The sequence below is a fragment of the Microtus pennsylvanicus genome, chromosome 2 (assembly GCF_037038515.1).
Source record: "Microtus pennsylvanicus isolate mMicPen1 chromosome 2, mMicPen1.hap1, whole genome shotgun sequence".
NCBI lineage: Eukaryota > Metazoa > Chordata > Mammalia > Rodentia > Cricetidae > Microtus > Microtus pennsylvanicus.
This window is the reverse complement of record NC_134580.1, coordinates 5,810,710-5,836,884: the sequence shown is the minus strand read 5'-3', so window position 1 is coordinate 5,836,884 and position 26,175 is coordinate 5,810,710. Positions and strand designations below refer to the sequence as shown.

Genomic DNA, 26,175 nt, shown 5'->3' with positions numbered 1-26,175 from the left:
CAGAGTCTTAATCATAACATTAATGGCCTGAATCAAGGGAGGGAACTGACGCATCAGTTCCTCCATATTCAAGGAGTATTCAAGGAGCCGTTAGGAATGTTTCCTGGTTCCCTGAACAGATTAAGTTTTTGTCAAGAGAAAAATAGAACAGAAGAAAAAGATAGCAGAGCCAATGCAAGAAACCATCTCCAGGAACAAAGTGAACGAGGTCGTTGAGGCTAATCAGGCACCTCAACTCCAGCAGACTGCCGGGGAGCCGCCAGGGGCCAAGCTCCAAGAAGCACAAGCCTCTCATTTTGAGATGGCCACCACCTGAGAGGCATTTTGTCACACAGGTGAGACAGCCGTGGATGTGGCAGGAGGGCTAACCTTATTCCAAAATATTTGAAGAATAAATTTATAAACCCTGACCTGTCAGACTTTGTGTTTTCTCCAAATGACATTATATGTTTTCTAAATTGTTGACTAAAAAAGTTGTTAAGTGCCTCCTGATTTTTATTACCATGTTTTAAGAAACTTTCCCTTCTCTTTGTTGCCCTCCCCTCCTGGCCACAGATGCACCCTGAGACTGTAGCATGGAGCCATGTCCCCTCCTCCCTTGCAGCTCAAGTGGCCTTCTTCCCAAGTTCTAAACACTGGGCTAAGAGATGTCCTGTGTGTATTCGAAGTCTTGTCTGTTAGAAGAACACTCTTGTGTTCAACAGCCCCTCTGTCCTTCCTTGGACTGGAATGTCTGGCTAAGAGAAAGTTTGTTGTGGACGTAACCATCTCCCTGGGGGAGCAGAACAGAGACAGAACAGAGTCCTGGACGAACTTGGTACCTACCTGTGTCCTGAGCTGCCTAGTACTTGCTCCTCAGTGTCCAAGTTCATAGCGTCCTCTCTACTGTTGTGCTCATGTGCCCATGTTAGTGAACACTGTGCCAGCTGCTCAGCATGTGTTCCTTAACAAACACAAGAGCCGTCACCAGAACTCACCACATCTTTGACGTGAACCCTGTACTCTTTCCTCACCCTGTCAGTCTGGCGCCTAGGGACAGAGATTCCTTGATGAGCCTGTGCTTTTGTCTTTGCCCTCTTCCTGGCTCTCAGGCCTCTCAGAACCACTACATCATAGCCCTTCGAACGAATGACCACTATATGCGCCCAGTGTCCAGTGCCCAGAGAGCTCCCTGCAGCTGTCCAATTCAGGGCCACCTCACTTCCACAGTTCTGCCCAAGTAGGAACACACCTTTCTTTAGGAAAGAGAAAATAGGCCATGGTGGATGTGGGGAGAGAATTGAGATGGCTCATTGTGACCTCTCATAGATACACGAACTTTATGGGTGGTGAAAGTAATCTAGTAATTATTATTAATCTAGAATATTTTCAAAATAGAGTACATGTTTTAAAAACTTAAAATGAAATTATGTAATGTAATAATGTATCTCAGTTATTAAAAGAGCACTTTAAGAAAGAAAAAACTATGTAAAGAGACCAGTGAGGCTCAGACCCCAGAAAAGGAGTGGGGAGATGGACAGGGTGAAGGAAGGACAGCGCAGAGGAGGAGCTGTGACCAGGTCTGTCCCTGCTGAACACCAGTGACAGGCAGCAGGACAGCTGTGGCTCATGGAGGGGCAGGCACGGCAAAGGCAAGTGTCTACCACATGGAAGCCAGGAAACAACAAGCAGTGACAGGAGGAGACACAGTCAAGAATTAGCATTCGATGACATGCTCCGAGTGACCCATAGTCTCTAAGTGTGGTCCACTTCCTTACAGACTCCAGAATTCTACTCATTCGGTAAGTTAAACCACTCATCAGTCAGAGCCTTCCAGAACAAACTCTGCAAATTCAGACACATCCAGAGACAAGCTCTATTAACACACATGCCGTCTGCTATTCAGCCCAGGGGACAATCACGATGACCTTACACCTCGCCTTCTTCCCTGCTATTTCTCTATGACGAGTACAGTGCTATGGGAGAAAAAAGTGTACAAAATTTAAGAACACTAACAAGTTTCAGGACGGATTCATAGAGTTGATCTTCTGCTCCCTACTGGGTGGAGTGTGATGGTGGCCGCGTTCCATTGCTGTCCACATGACAGAGAAAAAAAATAAATACATAAGGAAGGGAAGAGCCTGTGGGCACCGTTTACCATAGAATACTGTCCGCGTACAGGGTGGGCAGTGATGCCATTCCAAAGAAAGATCTCACATGGGATTACAGTTGGGGATCCTCAGGAAACAGATCCAAGTATCATTCACCCGATGGCTCAGGGCAAGAGGCTGAGTGTGGACAGAGCAAGTGTGCACAGTCAGAGTCTCCTCTCCACAGAATCATGAGCCCTAGCATGGGAGTGTATCTGTGCCAAGTACGACGGTGGAACCTGAGACCCAGAAAAGAGTGTCCCGTTCCAGAGAATAGTAGGAAGGAAGTCAGTGGATGTCCAGCCTGCACCCCCTGGCCTTAGCCAGGCTCTCTTCAGCCTGTGGGGCAGCAGAGAGAAGGCCAGGGTTGTTCTGTGTGCTGGGTGGGAGAGAGTGGCAGCCTGGGGACAGAGAGGGCAAGGTGCACAATCCTGCAAACAGTGCATAGGCTGTGTGTTTGAGAGATCAAAGGGCACAGTCAAGGGAGGGGCAAGCTATGTGTTTATACAAACAAACAGCATTCTAGAAACCTTGGAATTATTAAAAAACACAAAGTCAGAATCAGCTGTGTGACATCGTGACAGTACATTCCCTCTCAGAATCTCTCTCTTTCGTCAGATAAACAAAGTTACTATGGCTGCTTTGCTCATGCATACCAGGGCACTGCTCTCCTTGGTGGCTGGATGGCCAGCACACATGCCGCAGAGGCCATGGGAAAGTGGGTACCAGGAAGAATGAGCTTGTCTCTGAACCCGGAGATGCTCAGAGGGAAGAATCCAGGCACCAAATCCTGGATCCCAGATCAGTCAATGACTCAGCATGCAGATGGTTAACATATAAACTGTTTTCACTTGAACTAATTTAAACAACATCCCACACAGTGCACATAAACACAGGCACACACAAACTTCCCAGTCAGCCTTAGCTCAATGAGCTATGTTTCAAACTTTGTACCACAAGTTTCCAAAAGTGTTCATTACCTAACACTTAATTTCTGTGTCTTGGTGGCAATGCACTCCCGTGGGTTCGTGGACTCTGGCTGAGTGGTGTGTGACTAGTCTTGATTGTCAACTTGACTACATCTGAAATTAAATTAAAACCCAAATGTAGGGCACACCTGTGAGGGGATTTTGCTTAATTTGAAGTGATGAGGCTCACTTCTAAGTCAGATTTAAAGCAGGAAGGCGTGTCTTTATACAGATATATTGAGGAAGTAAGCCACGCCTTCTGCTGAAAGCCCATATAAGGTCATGGAAGAAGGAAGCTGGTGATCTTTGCCTCCTTGGTTTCGCCTCATTAACAAGTCGATCTCTTCACCGCATTACAGCCTCCTTCTTCAGGATTCCCACATATACTGAAGACCAGCTGAGACATCCAGCCTTGTGGACTGAGCAGCGTCTGGAGTCTTCAGTCTTCCATTCGTAGGCAGCCACTGTTGGACCAGCTGAGCCACAGCCGTGAGTCATTCTAATAAACCCCTTTCTATGTGGAGAGATGGATTCTGTGAGTTCTGCTACTCTAGAGATCCTGACTAGTACAGATGGTCACTTCTCCCCAACTTACCCTACTTGGGCCTTAAAGCTACTCTGAACATCACCACACACCCTGGCAAATGTTTCCATGGACTTGCTCTGATGTCTTCCTGCTGGATAGTTCTTGGGCTGTGGCCCTACTTGAGCATATTACAGCCCTGGGTGAGTGTTGCTGACTGTCCTACAAAACTCCACAACCTTCCACAGCTAACAGCTACAGTGGCGATGTGTATCCACAGCTGGACCAATGGACCTCTTCCAGTAAGTTATTTTTAAGATGCATCTCTGTATTAATAGGACTATTTTTGAACCTGCTATTGTTGAGATGACTCCACCCCTGTCACTCTGACCCAAGTCCCTGATAGAATTACTGAAAACTTATGATGCTGGCCCTGAGGACCTGACCCAGGCTTCACTTCGGGGAGAGGACTTCACAGCACCTGTCATGTCTCAGACTCCAAATGGCTCTTATATTTTTGAGATATTCTCTCATTTCATTGTCAATTCCTGTGAGTATTTGAAGGCTTACACAGAGGGAGAGGCACAAACCTGGGCCCCAGACACTTGGTGGAGCACGTCTAAGATTAGGCATTTATGAGGCTGCAGGTAAGGAGTTCATGTTTCTCCTAGGCTACAGAGTAAATGTGAGGACAGCCTGGATAGGTGTGTGCCTGCAGGGTTTGAATGAGAATACGAGTTATCAGTTACAGGGAAGAGTGCAGTCCTGAGAGTGAGCCGCCAGTATCTTCAGCTCTTCCCACACCAACAGGTCATTCACTCTCGTTTTGGTCAGGTCCCAGGAGGAGCTGATGCCTTTGACCCACACTGCTAAACATGTTTCTTTCCTTCCTCAGCTTCCAGACAATCCCAGTGCAGTGATGTTTCTATCTTAATGAAATCTTCCCCACCCCCAAAGACTCCTGAGGACTGGTCAGAATGAAGGAATGAGCGTCCTCACACACTGCCTGTGTTAACGCCCTTAACCCGGTCCTTCTACTTCTACAAATGTCATAAGGAAATTAGCACAAATGCAGGCACTAAAACAGGCAGCACAAACATAATTGCATCACTATTAACATAATGATTAGGATTACCACAAGGTCCCAGAGTCAGGGAGAAGAGCAGGTATCAAAGACGCACACACACAAAGCAGGGCTGGGGACAGGCAGGACTCCAGGTCCTGATAGGACAAGGATACTGCAGAGGTAAAGAGAGTGTGGTCCCTTGGAATAGAGGGCCCTAGTGAATTTACTAAGATGAGGACCTGGCACTTGGCACAGGCAGTGCTGTGGAAACAGAAGAACCATTTATTACACACACAGACTATGATGCACACATGTAATATAAAGAGGGGGAATGCAGTTGTGTATTTAAGACAGTGGAGTTTAGTCATCTGAGAGTGAGGTGTGGATTACCATGTTCAGGGTTCAAGTCCTCCTCTGTCAACACGGAAAACTCACACACATTATCTAAATATGTGCCTGTCAACCTCCATGACATGGAGTCTCAAGAGTCTCAACCTGATACAGCATGTCCAAAGACTCCTATGTGTGAGTAAGGCGTCAGAGCATCATGGACAGTAAGTGTCCTGGTTTGGAATAGGAACGGCCCCCATAGGCTCATACATTTGATGCCTGGTCGTTAGGGTGTGGGGCTACTTGAGAGGGATTAGGAAGTGTGGTGTTGCTGGACTAGGTGTGGCCATGATGAAGGAAGTGTGTCACTAAGGGTGGACCTTGAGGCTTCACAAGCTCAGGGCAAGCCAGGGTCTCTCTCTCTCTCTCTCTCTCCTGCTACCTGGGGATCTGAATGTAGAATTCTCACCTATAAAAGCACCAGGTCTGCCTGCATGCCACCATGCTCACGACATGAACATAAATGGACTAAACCTCTACAACTGTAGACAAGCCCCAAATAAATGCTCTCTTTTGTAAGGGTTACATGGGCAATGGCGTCTCTTGACAGTAATAGAACAGTGACTAAGACGTAAGTTTAAGAAATTACAGCCATTCAACTCAATGCCCATCAAAATCCCACCAAAATTTTTAATAGAACTTGAGAGAACAGTACTCAACTTCATTTGGAGAAGCAAAAAAATGCAGGATAGCCAAAACAATCCTGTACAATAAAAGAACTTCTGGAGGCATCACAATCCCTGACTTCAAATTCTACTACAGAGCTACAGTACTGAAAACAGCCTGGTACTGGCATAAGAACAGATAGGAGGAACAATGGAACCAAATAGAAGACCCGGATATCAATCCACACACCTTCTAACACCTGATCTTTGATAAAGAAGGAAAAAAGATATCAAATGGAAAAAGGAAAGCATATTTAACAAGTAGTAGAAAGCATAATAACTGGATATTAACATGTAGAAGAATGAAAATAGACCCATATCTATGACCATGCACAAAACTCAAGTCCAAATGGATCAAAGACCTCAATATAAAACCAGTCACACTGAACCTCATAGAAGAGAAAGTGGAAAGTACACTTGAACGCGTTGGCACAGGGAACCACTTCCTAAATAGAACCCCAGCAGCACAGACACTGAGAGAAACAATTAATAAATGGGACCTCCTGAAACTGAAAAGATTCTGTAAAACAAAGGTCAACAAGACAAAATGACAGCCTACAGATGGGAAGAGATCTTTACTAACCCCATATCAGACAGAGGTCTGATCTCCAAAATATACAAAGAACTGAAGAAATTGGACACTAAAAGATCACAAAATCCAATAAAAAAAATGGAGTACAGACCTAAACAGAGAACTCTCAACAGAGGAATCTAAAATGGCTGAAAGGCACTTAAGGAAATGTTCAGCATCTTTAGTCATCAGAGAAATGCAAATCAAAACAACTCTGAGATTCCATCTCTAAGAATGGCCAAGTTCAAAAACACTAATGACAGCCGGGCGGTGGTGGTGCATGCCTTTAATCCCAGTACTCAGGAGGCAGAGGTAGGCGGATCTATGTGAGTTCGAGACCAACCTGGTCTACAGAGCTAGTTCCAGGACAGGCTCCAAAGCCACAGAGAAACCCTGTATTGAACAACCAAAAAAAAAAAAAACCAACCAACCAAACAAACAAACAAAAAAAAAACAAAACCACTAATGACAGCTTATGCTGGAGAGGTTGTGGGGAAAAGGAACACTTCGGCACTGCTGGTGGGAACGCAAACTGGCACAACCCCTTTGGATGTCAGTGAGGCGATTTCTCAGAAAATTAGGAAACAACCTTCCTCAAGACCCAGTAATACTACTTTTAGGTATATATCTAAAGGATGCTCAGTTGTGTCACAAGGACATGTGCTCAACTATATTCATAGCAGCGTTGTTTGTCATAGCCAGAACCAGGAAACATCCTAAATACCCCTCGATTAAACAATGGATAAGAAAAATGTGGCACATTTACACAATGGAGTACTACACAGCAGAAAAAATAACGACAGCTTGAATTTTGCAGGAAAATGGATGGAACTAGAAAACTTTATTTTGAGTGAGGTAACCCAGACACAGAAAGACAATTATTACATGTACTCACTCATAGGTGGTTTTTAAACATAAAGCAAAGAAAGCCAGCCTACAAACCAAAATCCCAGAGAATTTAGACAATAATAGGACACTAAGAGAGACTTACATAGAAACAATCTACATGGGAAGTAGAAAGTAGAAAATGACAAGATCTCCTGAGTAAAATGGGAGCATGGGGACCTTGGGGGAGGATTAAAGTGGGTAGGGAAGAGGCAGGGAGGGAAGCAGAGAAAAATGTAGAACTCAATAAATATCAAAAAATTATATTCAGGAAAAAAAAAGACATTCCAGCCAGACATTGGTTACATGTGCCTTTAATCCCAGCCCTCGGGATGCAGAAGTTTTGTAGAATATTAATTTAAGGTGTGCCACTTTTGTTTATCCTCTAGAATATTTGATTAATGATATAATATGTGTTACATTTGTTTAAGTAAAATTCACCTGTCAAGTTTCAGGAGGTCTCCCTTGATCAAACGTGATCCATACCATTTATAAAGGAAACCACAACCTCTTATCTCCTGTACAAAAAAACCTCCAAAGCAGTTTTGATTTCTAATTGAAAAATACATATTTTAACTTTTTTTCAAAGTTAAGGCTTTCCTAAAGTGTCTATATTGGTTCAGTTTTACAATCAGCTGACAATCCCATTCTCCCAGCAGCTGTCTCTGGCCCATCAGCCATCAAAAAAAAATTCAAAATCCACACAATCCTATACAGGATCTAGACTTTCTGTGCGTTTCCCATCTTACGTGGCTTTTTCCTTTAACTCTCTCTAAAAAGACTTTATTGCATAAATTATGCATTTTTATGACTATTCACTTTTTCTTTCTTTCTTAAGCCTATGTACATTATAAAACACACTGGAACCTGGTTAGAGGATTTTTCATCTGGACCTCTTTTATTGTGTATCTTTTCTGACTGCACAAACAAGCTTTAAAACTGCTAACATACACCTGGGTCCTCTGACTGTGGCTTTAATGGTAGGATCTGCCTTCTTTTCAGGTTAAGAAAGCTAGGGCTAAATCCCCAGCCTGGTCATAGGTGGGTGACCAAGAACTGTATTGACCCTTTCTAGAGCTCTAGAATTTCAATGCTTACACTGTGTCAGGATTTTAACTTTTTTTATTTGTCCCTTCTTAACATACTAGCTGCTGGGGCTGGAGAGATGGCTCAGAGGTTAAGAGCATTGCCTGCTCTTCCAGAGGTCCTGAGTTCAATTCCCAGCAACCACATGGTGGCTCACAACCATCTGTAATTGGGTCTGGTGCCCTCTTCTGGCCTGCAGGCATACACACAGACAGAATATTGTATACATAATAAATGAATATTAAAAAAAACATACTAGCTGCTCAAGGATTCACTGTCTCATAAAAACTTTTTTTGTTTGTTTGTTTGTTTGTCAAGACAGGGTTTCTCAGTAGTTTTGGAGCCCGTCCTGGAACTTACTCTGTAGACCCGCCTGGCCTCAAACTCACAGAAATCCATTTGTGTCTGCCTCCCAAATGCTGGGATGTAATGTGTGGGCCACCACCATCTAGCCCCCATAGAAACTCTTAAAGGAGCCGTATCCTCCCCCTTTATTTTCAGCTTTCGCAGTCCCTATGGAAATACAGCCCACATTAGTATGCTAAAATGTTGTTTGTAAGATTGACAGAAGAGAATGGAAAAAGCCAAGAGGCAAAAGAGTGACAGGTTAATTTAAGAAGAGCTGACAAGAAATGCCAAGCTAAGGCGAGTCATTTATAAGTAAGAATAAGCCTACAAGTGTGATTTATTTGGGAGCTGGGTGGCAGGCCTATAATGGTCTGTCCTGTCCCTTTAAGAGACAAGCCCCACCCACTCCCTCCCCCATCTACCAAGGGAATCAGATCTTCCTTCTGCTCCTTACCTGCCTTTTTCCTCTCTTTTCTCTCTCTTCCTCCAAGAGGTAGCTTCTCTTCTTCTCTCACTCCTTCTCTCTCTCTCTCTCTCTCTCTCTCTCTCTCTCTCTCTCTCTGCTCTTTCCCCTTTTCCCCCTTTCCCTTTCCTTTCCCCTCCATAACCCACTAAATAAATACCCACTTTCTCTGCATGGCATGCCTATCCATCTCTGTTTCTCATCTGCCATGGCTACTCATGGGACTGGTCTCTCACCTGCTGTCGCCCACACACCTGGAACCCGCATAAGCCTAGGGTGGTGGGACCAGCTGCCCTTCATGGCCTGCTGTGTTCTCCAACCTGTCACGGCCCTAAACCACCCGCAGTGGCCCATTGCAGCCCCTTGCGGAACTGCACTTTGCAGTTTTACCATTGCATTGGTGCTCATGACTTGGCCAGGCTCTCTCTACCTTCCTTCCTGCCCACAGGCAGGCCAGCTCAGGACTTGTGAAACCCTGGGCTCTGGAACCAGGTTTGTTTACAAAAGCCCCATGTTCTATCTGCCAGAACGTTGACCTTTACGCACACCAGCAGTTTCTGTGGAGACTTTTCCTCTTCCAGTCAGCTAAATCATTTCTCTGAACCCAAAGAATGGACTGTTGAGTTCCCAGCAGTCCTATGGCGTACTTAGAAACGGGGGGAGGTGATAAACCCAACCACAGCCTTTACAGCTATGGTTGCTTCCCATAGCTAAGAACGTGACTGGACTAAGCAGGTTGGTCTCCCACTCAAGCACTGCGCATACTCAGCAGTGTGTGCCTTTGCTCTGGGACCTGGTATCCTTCGGATTTTTATTATTATTCTTTTTCTTTTCTTTTCAACTGCTCGTAATTGGTCCCCACTGTGAGAAATCATCCAAGGTAGCCTGTAGCCTCTGGCTTCACAGTCACCTGATCTGGGGACAGTTGGTTTTATCAATACCCTGCTTGTAGAGAGAAGACATTCTCCTATAGGCTTTGTGGTGTCGCTGTTTTCGTGGGTATCATGTTTTCAGCTATGGAATAGAAACCCTCAAATCATCAGCCACCTGCCTATGAATGCCTTGCTGGTGTTCTGCCGGCTCCACTTTTCTTTTCGCTGTGCAGCCCCTTCCCCACCATTCTGAAAATGCTTTTTTTCTCTCGCTCCCATTCCTTCTAGTCTATCCCTGCCACCACTACCACTGGTCCCTCGGAAACCAACAAGATTAGTTGAATTCGCGAGGCAGCTGTTTCTAAATCCAGGCTTTGCTCTCCACCATGGGTTGTGGCACAGCGGCTCGGTGACAGGTCAGATTATGGTGCTGAGTAATTTCGTCTCTACTTCATGTATGAAAGAATGTGTGAATGGTGTGGCCACACAGATGTGATTCTGTTTTAAATGGATGTTCTACACAGCCTCTTTGTCTCTGTTGTTATTATGTTTAAGACTTCCACCATTACAAGGCCCCTAAAGGAGTAATACAACCAACAATACACAGGTATGTGGAACTCCATGAGTTAGAGGCCAGCCTTGTCTACAAGTGGGGCCCAGAGCAGCCAGGGCTACATGGAGAATCCCTGTGCCCTAACACCCACCCCCCCCACCCCCCCACACGATAGAAAGAAAAGAATTTACCATCTAAACAGGGTACTAGGAACCCCCAGGTGGCTACCAGAACATTCTTCTCCATCTCTCAGTGTATGTGCAGGGTCTTTGTTTCTTCACAGCTGTGTCCTCAGCTTACACCTTCTCCACTGTCCCCAGCATGCCATTAGTCCTCCTCCTTGCCAGGACAGATGACAGCAGGGCTGGAGCCAGAGGACAGGCTTCTTGAATAGCAGTCACAGCACCTGGAAGCAGACAGGCTTTGGGTCACTTACTTTTGGCCCTTAGCAGTCACCATGGAGAGACCTGTGGGTCACCAGATCCCTGGTCACAGAGCTGTCCCCATTCTGTCCCACAGGTTGTTATTTCCTCCTGTAGCCTGGACACCCGGTGAGCTGTAAGGAAAGCTGTCAGGATCCTCTGAGTGACACCAAGACCCACAGCTGTCATGGGCTCCCCAGGTAATCAGTCTGTTCTCTGTGCTGCTCATGGCCTAGGACTCCAGGGCCTCCCTGCTGAGGCCTGCTGAGGAGTCAAAGATGCAGGAGGAGAACCCCAAGCGGGGACATAGAAAGGTCCCCAGTCCTGGGTAAGAGCAGCCTCCCTTCTGGCCTTGTCTCGGGGTGCATTCTCAGAAGTCACCTTCTCAATAACCAACCTAAAGAATAGAAGTCAGGAGGAGATGAAGGGAGAGAGGGAGTTGAGAGAGAGACGAGGACAGGGGCTGAAGGATAGAAGAGGGGAGGAGATGAAGGAGGTGAGAGGGAAGGGATTGGAGGAGAAAAGGAAGGGATAGAAGGAGATGAGAAGGAGTGGAAGGACAGAAGATGTAAGTGGTTGTGGGAGAGAGAGGGAGGTGAAGGAAAGAGCGAAAGAATGGAGGGAGCAGAAGCAGGAAGTGTTGAGATTGAAGGGAGCCCCAGCCCCTTCGTGGAGACTTGCTCTCAGCTGACCTCGGATTGCTTTCTGAGCAGAGGGAGCTCACCCTGCTCCAGCTCAGGAACCCACCTTTTCTAACTGCCTCAGCAGGAAGTTACTGCACCTCAGTGAGACCTTGCCCACTCCAGCTATGTTACCTGGAGACTCTCACCTCAAATGACCTGTGCCCTTAGGGCCCAGTGTCCCCATGTTGTTCTGGGGATCAGAATAAAATACAGACAGGCTGGTGCATGCTGCACAGCAGACCTTCCTTGCTGGTTGTCTCCTCTCCCTGGACCCCTTTAAATTCCCAGGATCCAATTCCCACTCTAGGCAGTATTAGGGCACCTGCCCTGCACTCACAGGACCAGTGCTTGCTAACCAGGTGTGCCTACCTAAGGCGGGGCCTGATGATTCCTTTCCTCATTTAAACGAAATGTCTGAATTTGAAGCTGAAACCCAGAAAAGAGAAAAAAGAAAGAAAAACTCCACCCACAAATAGCTCCTAACCAGAAACCACTCTACATCAGGAAGCACACACATACTTCCCAGTCAGCCTTAGCTCAATGAGCTATGTTTCAAACTTTGTACCACAAGTTTCCAAAAGTGTTCATTACCTAACATTTAATTTCTGTGTCTTGGTGGCAGCGCACTCCTTGGGGTTCGTGGACTCTGGCTGAGTGGTGTGTGACTAGTCTTGGTTGTCAACTTGACTACATCTGAAATTAAATTAAAACCCAAATGTAGGGCACACCTGTGAGGTGATTTTGCTTAATTTGAAGTGGCGAGATTCACTTCTAAGTCAGATATTTAAAGTGGGAAGCTGTGTCTTTAATACAGATCTATTGTGGAAGGAAGCCCTGACTCTAAGCCACGCCTTCTGCTGGAAGCCCATATAAGGTAATAAAAGAAGGAAGTTGGTGATCTTTGCCTGTTGTTTTCACCTTGCTAACAAGTCCAGTCCCTCACCAGCATTACAGCCTCCTTCTTCAGGATTCCCACATATACTGAAGACCAGCTGAGACATCCAGCCTTGGGGACTGAGCAGCGTCTGGAGTCTTCAGTCTTCCATTCATAGGCAGCCACTGTTGGACCAGCTGAGCCACAGCCCGTGAGTCATTATAATAAACCCCTTTCTATGTAGAGAGATGGATTCTGTGAGTTCTGCTACTCTAGAGACCCTGACTAGTACAGATGGTCACTTCTCCCCAACTTTCCCCACTTGGGCCTTAAGCAAGCTACTCTGACCTGTACCACACACCCTGGCAAAGGTTTCCATGAACTCACTCTGCTGCCTGCCTGCTGGATAATTGGGTTGCTGTGGGCACACCTGATCATATTACAGTCCTGGGTGAGTGTTGCTGACTGTCCTACAAAACACCACAACCTTCCGCAGCCAACAGCTACAGTGGCGATATGTACCCACAGCTGGACCAATGGGCATCTTCCAGATGTTTAGATTCTTGGGCCAGTAAGTTACTTTTAAGATGCATCTCTGTGTTAATATGATTTTTGTGAACCTGGCATTGGTGAGATGACTCTACCCCTTTCACCCTTACCCAAGTCCTTGATAGAATTACTGAAAACGTACGATGCTGGCCCAGAGGAGTTGACCCAGGCTTTTACTTCGGGAGGGGACTTCACAGCACCTGCTATGTCTCAGACTCCACCCGGCACTTACATTTTTGAAATATTCTTTCTTTTCATTGTAACTTTGTGCAAGTATGAGAAGGCTTGAACGGGGGCAGTGGCACAAAACTGGGATCCTAACACTCTGGTGTGGCAGGTCTAAGATTAGGAGTTCAAGGTTCTCCTGGGCTACACAGTGAGTTTGAGGGCAGCCTGGGCTGTGTACACACTTGGAGGGTTTGGGCAGAACACTTATCTGTCAGTTACAAGGTCGGAGTGCAGTCCTGAGAGTGAGCCGCCAGTATCTTCAGCTCTTCCCACACCACCAGGTCATTCACTCTCGTTTTGGTCAGGTCCCAGGAAGAACTGATGCCTCCGACCCACACTGCTAAAAACATGTTTCTTTCCTTCCCAGCTTCCAGGAAATCCCAGTGCAGCTTGTGTTTCTATCTTAATGAAGTCTTCCCCACCCCCAAAAGACTCCTGAGGACTGGTCAGAATGAAGGAATGAGCGTCCTCACACACTGCCTGTGTTAACGCCCCTTAATCTAGTCCTTCTACTCCTACAAATGTCATAAGGAAATTAGCACAAATGTAGGCTCTAACTGGCAATGAGAACATTCTTTGCATCACTATTAACATAATGATTAGGATCACCACAAAGTCCCGGAGTCAGGGAGAAGAGCAGGGTCAAAGACACACACACACACACACACACACACACACACACACGCACACACACACAGTAGGGCTGGGGACAGGCAGGACTCCAGGTCCTGATAGGACAAGGATATTGCAGAGGTAAAGAGAGTGTGGTCCCTTGGAATAGAGGACCCTAGTGAATTTACTAAGATGAGGACCTGGCACTTGGCACAGGCAGTGCTGTGGAAACAGAAGAACCATTTATAACGCACACAGACTATGATGCACACATGTAATATAAAGAGGGGGAATGCAGTTGTGTCTTTAAGACAGTGGAGTTTAGTCATCTGAGAGTGAGGTGTGGATTACCATGTTCAGGGTTCAAGTCCTCCTCTGTCAACACGGAAAACTCACACACATTATCTAAATATGTGCCTGTCAACCTCCATGACATGGAGTCTCAAGAGTCTCAACCTGATACAGCATGTCCAAAGACTCCTATGTGTGAGTAAGGCGTCAGAGCATCATGGACAGTAAGTGTCCTGGTTTGGAATAGGAACGGCCCCCATAGGCTCATACATTTGATGCCTGGTCGTTAGGGTGTGGGGCTACTTGAGAGGGATGAGGAAGTGTGGTGTTGCTGGACTAGGTGTGGCCATGATGAAGGAAGTGTGTCACTAAGGGTGGACCTTGAGGCTTCACAAGCTCAGGGCAAGCCAGGGTCTCTCTCTCTCTCTCTCTCTCCTGCTACCTGGGGATCTGAATGTAGAATTCTCACCTATAAAAGCACCAGGTCTGCCTGCATGCCACCATGCTCACGACATGAACATAAATGGACTAACCTCTGCAACTGTAGACAAGCCCCAAATAAATGCTCTCTTTTGTAAGAGTTTCATTGGCCATGGCGTCTCTGCACAGCAGTAGAACAGTGACTAAGACAGTAAGCTTACGATATTCCAGCCAGTCATTGGTTACACATGCCTTTAATCCCAGCCCTCAGGATGCAGAAGTGTTGTAGAAAATTATTTTAAGGTGTGCCACTTGTCTTTATGCTCTAGAATATTTAATAATGCAAAGTCGTTTTATAATTATTTTTTGTTTTTATTTTAATTTTATTGATATTTATTGAGGTCTACATTTTTCTCTGCTCCCTCCCTGCCTCTCCCCTCCCTGCGTCAATCTTCCCCCAAGGTCTCCATGCTCCCAATTTACTCAGGAGATCTTGTCATTTTCTACTTTCTACTGCCCATGTAGATTATTCCTATGTAAGTCTGTTTTGGTCCACACCGGTGTCCTGAGCCCTGTGCTCACTGTCTTCTTCCCTCACCTCTGCCGCTTAGGCGGTCAAGTCATTTGCTCAGCTTGGCCAACCCACACTGCACAGCAGGCGTGTTAAAGAATGAGAGAGAGAAAACTACAGAGCTGTGTACATGGTCAGGACGGCCATCACTAAGGAAATAAGCAACAAACATTGGGGAGAGGGACATGTGCTCTTCATAGGAATGTAAGTTCTTTTGGGCCCTTTGGAAATCCTCATGGAGATTCGTCAAATAATGAAAACAGAACTTCAGTGGGACCAAGTTATCCCACCCAAGGGTGTACACCCCAAGGAACCGCCATACATCCGTTAGAGAGAATCTGGAGCTTTCATGGCCATCACAGTGTGATTCACAATAACTGAGACATGGGAAGAGCAATCCTGCACATCAACAGATCATAGACACAATGCGGTGCACATGACGATGGAATTTATTCAGACATGAAGATGAATGAAAGTGTGCCACCTGCAGGAAAAGGGTGGAACTGTGGGGCATCCTGTTGACAAAAATAAGTCAGATTTAAAGACAAATATCGACTGTTTCTTTCAAATGTGGAGTATAGACCACACACACACACACACACACACACACAGTGTAAACATAGAAGTGAACTATTAGCCAAAGGCAGACTAGTCACAGGAGAAGGTACAAAGTGAATATTGCCAACATACATGATAAACTTGACTGAAATGGCATTTCAAAACTCTCCACTTTTGACAATAAATAGATGTTAATAACAGAGAAATCATGCAATAGAATAAGGAAGGGAGGAAAGCTTAGATGTAGGTCACTTAGAGCATGCAGGAGGCTCTAGAGTTAATGAGGAAGGATACAGAGCACGTGGAGTCTGCAGGGTAAGTATTCCCTTCTACTAAATGGGGAGGCCTGGAAAGCCTGAGCAGGTGCTGGGGTGTCAGACCCTGACACACGAGGAAACCAGGGTCAGCATGGAGAGTCCCACCAACCAGAGACCCCCGTATGCTGACGATCTTAGCATGTCATCACAATAGCAGAGACCCCGTGTGCTGACGATCTGAGTGTGTCATCACAATAGCAGAGACCCCGTGTGCTGACGATCTGAGTGTGTCATCACAATAGCAGAGACCCCGTGTGCTGACGATCTTAGTGTGTTCATCACAATAGCAGAGACCCCGTGTGCTGACGATCTTAGTGTGTCATCACAATAGCAGAGACCCCGTGTGCTGACGATCTTAGCATGTCATCACAATAGCAGAGACCCCGTGTGCTGACGATCTTAGTGTCCATCACAATAGCAGAGACCCCGTGTGCTGACGATCTTAGTGTGTCCATCACAATAGGAGAGACCCCGTGTGCTGACGATCTTAGTGTGTCATCACAATAGCAGAGACCCCGTGTGCTGACGATCTTAGTGTGTCATCACAATAGCAGAGACCCCGTGTGCTGACGATCTTAGTGTGTCATCACAATAGCAGAGACCCCGTGTGCTGACGATCTTAGCATGTCATCACAATAGCAGAGACCCCGTGTGCTGACGATCTTAGCATGTCATCACAATAGCAGAGACCCCGTGTGCTGACGATCTTAGCGTGTCATCACAGTAGCAGAGACCCCGTGTGCTGACGATCTTAGTGTGTCATCACAATAGCAGAGACCCCGTGTGCTGACGATCTTAGTGTCCATCACAATAGCAGAGACCCCGTGTGCTGACGATCTTAGTGTGTCATCACAATAGCAGAGACCCCGTGTGCTGACGATCTTAGTGTGTCATCACAATAGCAGAGACCCCGTGTGCTGACGATCTTAGTGTGTCATCACAATAGCAGAGACCCCGTGTGCTGACGATCTTAGTGTCCATCACAATAGCAGAGACCCCGTGTGCTGACGATCTTAGTGTGTCATCACAATAGCAGAGACCCCGTGTGCTGACGATCTTAGTGTGACATCACAATAGCAGAGACCCCGTGTGCTGACGATCTTAGTGTCCATCACAATAGCAGAGACCCCGTGTGCTGAGGATCTTAGTGTCCATCACAATAGGAGAGACCCCGTGTGCTGACGATCTTAGTGTGACATCACAATAGCAGAGACCCCGTGTGCTGACGATCTTAGCATGTCATCACAATAGCAGAGACCCCGTGTGCTGACGATCTTAGTGTGTCATCACAATAGCAGAGACCCCGTGTGCTGACGATCTTAGTGTCCATCACAATAGGAGAGACCCCGTGTGCTGTGATCTTAGTGTCATCACAATAGCAGAGACCCCGTGTGCTGACGATCTTAGTGTGTTCATCACAATAGCAGAGACCCCGTGTGCTGACGATCTTAGTGTGTCCATCACAATAGCAGAGACCCCGTGTGCTGACGATCTTAGTGTGTCATCACAATAGCAGAGACCCCGTGTGCTGACGATCTTAGCATGTCATCACAATAGCAGAGACCCCGTGTGCTGACGATCTTAGTGTCCATCACAATAGCAGAGACCCCGTGTGCTGACGATCTTAGTGTGTCATCACAATAGCAGAGACCCCGTGTGCTGACGATCTTAGTGTCCATCACAATAGCAGAGACCCCGTGTGCTGACGATCTTAGTGTGTCATCACAATAGCAGAGACCCCGTGTGCTGACGATCTTAGTGTCCATCACAATAGCAGAGACCCCGTGTGCTGACGATCTTAGTGTGTCATCACAATAGCAGAGACCCCGTGTGCTGACGATCTTAGTGTCCATCACAATAGCAGAGACCCCGTGTGCTGACGATCTTAGTGTGTCATAACAATAGCAGAGACCCCGTGTGCTGACGATCTGAGTGTCCATCACAATAGCAGAGACCCCGTGTGCTGACGATCTTAGTGTGTCCATCACAATAGCAGAGACCCCGTGTGCTGACGATCTGAGTGTCCATCACAATAGCAGAGACCCCGTGTGCTGACGATCTTAGCATGTCATCACAATAGCAGAGACCCCGTGTGCTGACGATCTTAGTGTGTTCATCACAATAGCAGAGACCCCGTGTGCTGACGATCTTAGTGTGTTCATCACAATAGCAGAGACCCCGTGTGCTGACGATCTTAGTGTGTCATCACAATAGCAGAGACCCCGTGTGCTGACGATCTTAGCATGTCATCACAATAGCAGAGACCCCGTGTGCTGACGATCTTAGCATGTCATCACAATAGCAGAGACCCCGTGTGCTGACGATCTTAGCGTGTCATCACAGTAGCAGAGACCCCGTGTGCTGACGATCTTAGTGTGTCATCACAATAGCAGAGACCCCGTGTGCTGACGATCTTAGTGTCCATCACAATAGCAGAGACCCCGTGTGCTGACGATCTTAGTGTGTCATCACAATAGCAGAGACCCCGTGTGCTGACGATCTTAGTGTGTCATCACAATAGCAGAGACCCCGTGTGCTGACGATCTTAGTGTGTCATCACAATAGCAGAGACCCCGTGTGCTGACGATCTTAGTGTCCATCACAATAGCAGAGACCCCGTGTGCTGACGATCTTAGTGTGTCATCACAATAGCAGAGACCCCGTGTGCTGACGATCTTAGCATGTCATCACAATAGCAGAGACCCCGTGTGCTGACGATCTTAGCATGTCATCACAATAGCAGAGACCCCGTGTGCTGACGATCTTAGCATGTCATCACAATAGCAGAGACCCCGTGTGCTGACGATCTTAGTGTGTCATAACAATAGCAGAGACCCCGTGTGCTGACGATCTTAGTGTGTTCATCACAATAGCAGAGACCCCGTGTGCTGATGATCTTAGCATGTCATCACAATAGCAGAGACCCCGTGTGCTGACGATCTTAGTGTGTTCATCACAATAGCAGAGACCCCGTGTGCTGACGATCTTAGCATGTCATCACAATAGCAGAGACCCCGTGTGCTGACGATCTTAGTGTGTCATCACAATAGCAGAGACCCCGTGTGCTGACGATCTTAGCGTGTTCATCACAGCAGGAGTCTCTCTGGCACTTGATCTCAGTAGTGTGTCCTTGAAATGTCATTTTCAACTGTGAGAGGCACACCCTCCAGGTGTGTTACAACACAGCTCGTCCTCACTCCCTTCTCTTTAATATCATAACCCCCACATCGCGTGGGCAGGAACTGACCTCAAGTGACCTGAGAAGATTTGCAGCCATTACGATGTTGGTCTCCTTTAACAGGAAGATCACGTGTTCTGCTGCTGGTTGTGAATGAAGGCCTTTACTGCTGGAACTGCCCCCTGTGCCTCCTCCCTTCTTCATTCTCCTTTTCTCCCTACCCCTCTCTCTCCCTCGTCTCTCTCTCCCGTCACTCAAAAAGTCTTGCTATGTTTCCCAAGCTGACTGCAAACTCACAATCCTGCCTCATCTGCAATGTCCTGGTTATGGATCTGCACCATCATTTCAGGATTCCATTTATCACACATCAGAAATGCTGACTAGGGCCTGGTGGTGGTGGCCAAGCCTTTAATCCCAGCAATCAGGAAGCAGAGGGGCAGGTGGATCTCTGTGAGTTCAAAGCCAGCCTGCTCTACAGGACAAGTTTTAGCACAGCTACGGCTGTTACACAAGAAAACCTGTTTCAACAAACCAAAAAAAGAAATGCTAGCTAATTCGATGTTTAAGAATAATTAATTGAATGTTTCAGAGCAGGTAGTGATAGTGAGAATTGACTTTTGAACAATCTTTATTAATGCTTTGTTTTTTTTTAATTTTATGTAAATTTGTCTTTTTCCTGCATGTATGTCTGTGTGAGGGTGTGGGATCCCTGGTGCTGGAGTTACAGACAGTTTGTAAGGTGCCTGTGGGTGATGGGAATTGAACCCGGTACCTCTGGAAAAAACAGCCAGTGCCCTTATCAGCTGAGCCATCTTTCCAGCACTATTTTGAACATTCTAAAATGAATGATAAAATTTTATACTAATAACATACTAATTTATCATGAAATATCATACTGTGTTACATACATACAATTACTATGAGACAAAATGAAAATTCAAAAATCACTTAAAATTATTGGTAAAAATTTAAATTCTGAATTAGTAGTGTGTTGGCGTATATATGTATGTGTGTATATGTATATACATGGAATAATACACAAATACTCTTCCTGTCTTCTTTGCCTGATATTGCCAAATCCAATTCTTTTTAATTTTTTTTTTTTACTTATTTTTCAATACAGACTCTCAATTTGTAGCTCTACGTCCCCTGGAACTCCCTATGTGCACCAGCCTGGCCTAGAACACACAGTGACCCATCTGCCTCTCCTCCCGAGTGCTGGGATTCAAGGTGTGCACCACCATGCCAGCCTGTATTGGCTTTGTAAAATTCTTCTCTTGGCTCTGAGACCACTTCCTCATTTATTCTGTACAAGTTAGTTGTTAAAGCTGACGTCACTCACTTTTGTCATTGTTGTAAATAATGAAAGCAGATTATCTCACAGACAATATTGCATATTTTGGTCCATTCTGGAAGGGAGGCAGGGTGGGCAGTCCATATCGTGGCGCACAAAAACAGTAACATGAAGGGCCAAGACAAAACAGCAATCAGCCCCAAAGACACATCCCAGCTGCCATCCTGACCCCAGCCAGGCTCAACTTCCCAAGGTGCCTCAGCTCAGTCTGAACCACTCATGCACTCAGAGAACTTAGGATCTGTTATTTCTGGTAACTCCCTCACAGCCACCGAGAGAAGGGCTACTGATCTCCTAGATATTTATTAACCCAGTGGATTGAAACTCACGATTAAGAACTAATCATTCCAGTGAGGAAAGTCAAGTTTGGGGCTAGAGAGTGGCTCAGTGGTTAAGAGCACTTACTGCTCTTTCATAAGACATGAGTTCAGTTCCCAACGCCCACATCAGGTTCACAGCAGGCTGTAACTGCAGCTCCAGTGGGCCCAAGGCCCTCTTTGGTCACCAGAGACACACATGGTGCAAAAACATAAATACAAGCAGGCAAATATTCCCATACAAAAAATAAAAATCAGAGGAAAAGTTGTCTCATTCAAGGACTGGGCCCCAGGCACACAGTAGATGGATGCCATCACTGGACTCTCCCTCTTTCTGGGGATGAGAGACTCACTTTCTAACTGTTCTGAGCTGAAAGCCATACGTGTCTCTATAATACCATGACATCTCCCTGGTATATCTGTCCTCTTAGGATGCCATCACAAAGTGACACTGGGTAGGTGGTTTAAAGAGAAAAGACCTCTTCTCTCACTGTTCTGGATTCCAGCAACCACAATCAAAGTGTGGCAGATTGGTTCTGGGGTGCACTCTCTTTAAAGCTGGTAAAGGGAGCCCATACCCTGTTCTAGTCCAAGGTCTCTCTTGTGTGTCTGGAAAGAAGAGAATAGGAAAGATAGAAAGAGGAGGGTGGGATGAAGGAGGAACCATCTTCTGGCTGCTGTGAGGACACTAACCCTCTGGGTCAGGGACCTCACTCACAACCTCACTTGCATCCTTCTCTGTCTCCAAATACAGTCACCTGGGGATAGAGCTTTAACAAGTGTGTTAAGGGACACAACTCAGTCCCTATCAAAAGTGACACCAGAAGGGACAGATGCTCAGAACACATTTTAAAACCTAGTTCCTGAAGCCGTTCAGGGTCTCCAGCATGGTCCTCTAACCATATTCCTTTTCCTTCCCATCTAGAGAGGAAAGGCTTCATCATGTCTGTGGTTGAGTATCTCTGGGACACATGGAGCACAGTGGCCCTGCAGCTCCTGCCGATCAAACACGGATTCGGACAACAACTTGTGGAAAGAGCTGGTCTGTCCAGTTTCTCTCCATTTGATTTGATGTTGACTGTCGGCTTGTTGTTTATTGTTTATATTATATATAGGTATGTTCCTTGTATCCCTGATCTTTGCAAAATCTTTATCATGAGAGGGGGTGGATTTTTCCAAAGGCTTTTTTCAGCATCTAAGATGATCATGTGGTATTTGTCTTTTAGTCTGTTTATATTGTGGATACATTGACAGATTTTCTTACACTGAACCATCAAGTAAGAGATGAATCCTACTTATTCATGATGAATGATTTTTTTACATGTTCGAGGATTGAGTTTGCCAATATTTCAACTAGTTTTTGCATCAGTGTTCTACATGGAGACTCTTTCATTGTTGCATCATTGTGGTTTGGTTTAAGGTAACAGTAGCCTGATAGAAAGAATTGCACCGAGCTTTTCTATGTGGACTCTGAAACACAGAACTCAGGTCCACGTGTTTGCATGACAAACACTGTACAAAATTAGCCACATCCTAAGGGGGCATCTGGATATTAAGGGAGAATTGTCTGCTGTCCTCAAGACACAGCACAGTTACGTGAGAGCTCACACGGGGTGACACACACCAAGAAAGATGCCTTGGTAGAGAAGCCGTGTTCTGACACGAGTTAGCAGTCAGGAAGAAGCTGTTCAGGACTGCTGCCCTAAGGGAAAGAGACAGAACATTTCTGGATAGGCACTTAGCTGGGGACTCTGGCAGACAAGCTGAGTGAGGTGCAGTAGGGAGCAGGGAGCAGGGGCACTGTGAAGGTGACCTCATGGGATTCCTCCTGAGGGAGGTCAAGACTAAGACACCAGAAGTTAAACACAGGAACTTGATTGAGTATGGAGTATCAAAAGTAGGGCAGTCTTACAACCTGACTTAAGATTCTTGACAAGTCTGGGCAGGGAACACCAGCCATGCTCAGAAAAGGCACAGAAAGCCAAAATTGAGCCACACTCTGGAAGCAGTTTATGAAAACTTAAATAAAATTGATTCAACGAAAAGTATTTGACAACATGAGACTCAGTGTCCAGAAATTTGGTGGTCCTTGATCACATACAGAGTTTCCACAAGAGACCCAGTGTCTCCCTCCCTCTTGGAGCACAGGCCTTTAGTGTCTAGATCCCCTGCAGGTCAGAAATGACAGCAAAATCCCACCACACATCACCTTCCTCAGCCTGGGAATTCATTCTAGCGAGAGTTAGGGAACCTACATGTTTTGTTTTCTCGGTTCTGCCTGCCGTGGAAACACTTACAGAGGCACAGTGAGGTGCCTTGGGGATGGGACTCACATAGAAATGGGGATCCACTCATGGTTCTTTATCTTCTGCTCACAGCTGGAAGGGAGCTTTGTGTGCAGGGTTTTGAGGGGAAGGGTCTTAGCTGTGAGCGGCCCCACCAGCTCAGGTGTACACACAGCTGCAGGGCAAAGAGACATCAGCTTCAGAGAATACCTGTGCAGGGTTTCTCTCTCAGGGGTGTGCAATTTGCACACACACAAAATCCAAGTCCCCAAGCAAATGTGGACATCCCTGACCAGCAGGTCACTGTATGGTAGACAGGTCAGTTCCCAGTAGCTGATGCCAAGAGGAGGATTTTTTTTTTAATTTGGAAAAGTGTAATCTTTGGAGAACACTAACTTTCCTAAAATACAAGGTTATTTTTTCTCTAACCTCATTTCTCTGTTTTTTACTAACCTACAGGGGAGTATGTTGGTAATGATGACATTGGCCTTGAGGGGAAGCCATATTTATTAAATGTCTAGCAATAAAAATGTGTGGTAAGTGACTAGAGATGACTCAGGAGTTAAGAGCCCTGGCTGCTCCTCCAGGTGGCTGACATCCAGTTCTTAGCATCCTCATGATGGCTCACAACTGCCTGTAACTTTGGGTCTAGTGATCCAGTTTCTTCTTCTGCCCTCCATGACACCAGGGCTGCAGATGGTACACACACACCTGCAGGCAAAACACTCAAACAAATAAAATAAAAAATTTAAAGGACACTTGAATATGGTTTTTAACTCATTGTGTCCTTAACAATTAAATATTGTGTGGTGGATCCAACCTGCTCATCAATGCAAGAACGACATTGTTCAGCTGTAAGACAATCCTCCATTTCATTCCCAGCAGATGCTCTGATTGCCACAGGACAGATCTTTCCAAACTCTCTTCCTCACTCTGTTAGTTGGTCTCTCCCTTTACAGGAACGTGAAAGATGCCTCACGTGAGAAGAAAAGGTTTCTGGAAGTTTATCCTCAGACGAAACTGGAGCTTGAGGAGAGCATCAGGAAGCTCCACGCCCTTGCAGACAAGATTGACAAGGTGCACAGGGGCTGCTCCATCACACAAGTTTTGGCCAAGACCACCGGTGCTGCGTCTGGGGCCCTGACAGCCATTGGTCTCACTCTGGCACCTGTGTCAGCAGGATTAAGTCTGGGACTTTCAGCCACAGGCTTGGGGCTTGGGGCAGCAGCAGCTGTGACGAGTGTTTCCACAACCATTGTGGAAAAGGTAAGCACAGCGTTGGTGGAAGCTGAAGCCAGCGAGCTTCTGCCGAGGAGCGATGACACTGAGAACGACATTAAAAGCATTGACACTGGAGAGGACATTACAGAATTTGTAAAGAAGAACATCCCCAGGCTGTTTTCTGTATTTATGAAATCCTTCCATTTATGGGAAGTCATGAAGAAGAACATTGATGTCATCAAGATGACCAAAGCCAACCCTTGCCTAAATGCCAAAAGCACTAAAGAGGAGGACAAAGCTTTTGAAGGCACCTTTCTGGCAATGACCAATTGGGGTTGGATCATTACTGCAATCACAGAAAGTGACTCCCTAATGCAAGATATAGTCAGCATCACAGAAGACCCAAAGCATTTTCAGGAGGGGGCAAAGGCAGAGTTTGTTAAAAAGCTGCGGCAGCAGGCTCAGAACCTGGAGCAGAAGTTGCAGGAGCTCATCCGGGTTCATGACATCCTGACTCAGTGACCTCTTCTTCAGTGCAGCTCAGAGGACTGGGGGTGGGGTGTGCTGGGCAGAGCCATGGACACTTGATGGATCTGAATGTATCCCCTTTATAACAATACTACGATAGTGGTAGTGCTTACTAGAGGTGCGGCCACATCAAGAGAAAGGAAACCAGAACACAGATGGAACAGGCTTGTTACCTCCCACTAGACTCCACCTTCCTCTTAGATCTAACAACCTCCAGCATCCCACATAAGGACCACGCTCCCAAGCTGGGGAGAACATCCAAGGCCTGACTAAGCCACAGCATGGCTGCTCCTCAGTCACACCTACCACACTGCTCCTAACTGAAGCTCACCATCCTCACAGGTCCCCGAGCTGCCAACTTTCCCACTGCTTTCATATTGACTTTTTCCTTCTTCGTAGTTCTGCCTCATTCTGGGTTTTTCCAATTATTTCCCAATCTTACAATCATTTTCTGGGTGTGAACCCCATTTCTTTCTTTATGGTTTGGTCACATGGAGTGATGGATTTTGGTGGAATGCTCAGAGGGTAGAAAGTAATGGAGGCTGGGGACACCATCTGCAGGGTCATCACAGGTTCTTGGTCCTATGTGCCAGCCGTGGGCTCTACAGGAAGGAGGGGTGACAGGATGTGGTGGTGAGTTCTGCTCTCTGTAAGCAGACTCTTGGGGAAATCTCAAGGTTTAATTCCTACTGAAGTTTAAAACCTGCTCTAATTGGATGAGATCTGCTGAGATGCACACGAAAGCTGCACTTGCTCCATTATATGTGAAGAATTAATTTGTAGACACTGTAAACCAACCTGGTCATGCTTTGTGTTGTATGAAAATGAAATCACGTGTTTTCTAGGTTGTTGACTACAGAAAGTTGATAATTGTCTCCAGATTTCTATCACCTTCTCTTTTTAAAACTGTTTTCTTTATTGTGGATTAACAAGAATATTTGAAATTTATACAAGAACCGTTTTCCTTCTTGATCTCACCCTCCCCTTCTGGCCACAGAAGCACCCTGAGGCTGCAGCAGTGAGCTGTGTCCCCTCGTTCCTTACCACTCAAGTGGCCTTCTTCCCAAGTTCTGAACACCTGAGGCAGAGAGATGACCTGTGTACTTCCTGGGTCTTGTCTGTTAGAGGATCATTCTTGGGTCACACAGCCCCTCTGTCCTTGCTTGAAAGGGATGTCTGGCCAAGGGACAGCTGGATGTGGACAAAGCCATTGCCCTGGGGACTCAGAGTGGTAAGAGAACTGAGCAG

General features: G+C 46.3%; 4 protein-coding genes across 4 annotated transcripts in view; all 4 read left to right on the top strand.

Moving 5' to 3' along the window:
• Positions 1-11,011: 11,011 nt before the first annotated feature.
• Positions 11,012-26,175, top strand: part of LOC142843019 (apolipoprotein L3-like) — a 143,613-nt gene continuing 128,449 nt past the window's right edge. Inside the window, exon 1 of the mRNA XM_075959783.1 lies at positions 11,012-11,141. Coding sequence (XP_075815898.1) covers positions 11,129-11,141 — 13 coding nt within the window. The 5' untranslated portion in view covers positions 11,012-11,128. The remainder of the gene's footprint in view (positions 11,142-26,175) is intronic.
• LOC142843020 (apolipoprotein L2-like) overlaps positions 11,039-26,175 on the top strand; it is a 108,617-nt gene continuing 93,480 nt past the window's right edge. The window contains exon 1 of the mRNA XM_075959786.1: positions 11,039-11,141. Within this exon, the coding sequence (XP_075815901.1) occupies positions 11,129-11,141 (13 nt within the window). The 5' untranslated portion in view covers positions 11,039-11,128. The remainder of the gene's footprint in view (positions 11,142-26,175) is intronic.
• LOC142843025 (apolipoprotein L3-like) lies at positions 12,581-25,872 on the top strand. The gene is made up of 3 exons (XM_075959796.1): positions 12,581-12,709; positions 21,819-22,008; positions 24,138-25,872. Exons 2-3 carry the CDS (start codon positions 21,836-21,838, stop codon positions 24,919-24,921), a joined length of 957 nt encoding a protein of 318 aa, XP_075815911.1. The 5' UTR covers positions 12,581-12,709; positions 21,819-21,835; the 3' UTR covers positions 24,922-25,872.
• Positions 12,630-26,175, top strand: part of LOC142843024 (apolipoprotein L3-like) — a 72,013-nt gene continuing 58,467 nt past the window's right edge. The window contains exon 1 of the mRNA XM_075959794.1: positions 12,630-12,709. The gene's annotated coding sequence lies outside the window, so the exon portion shown is untranslated. The remainder of the gene's footprint in view (positions 12,710-26,175) is intronic.

What these genes read in the sequence shown, in the direction of transcription:
- LOC142843025 (XM_075959796.1), top strand. Translation starts at nt 21,836, where the DNA reads ATGTCTGTGGTTGAGTATCTCTGGGACACATGGAGCACAGTGGCCCTG. An exon ending in ATTGTTTATATTATATATAG is followed by an intron (nt 22,009 to 24,137) that starts GTATGTTCCTTG and finishes CTCCCTTTACAG; the next exon opens with GAACGTGAAAGATGCCTCAC.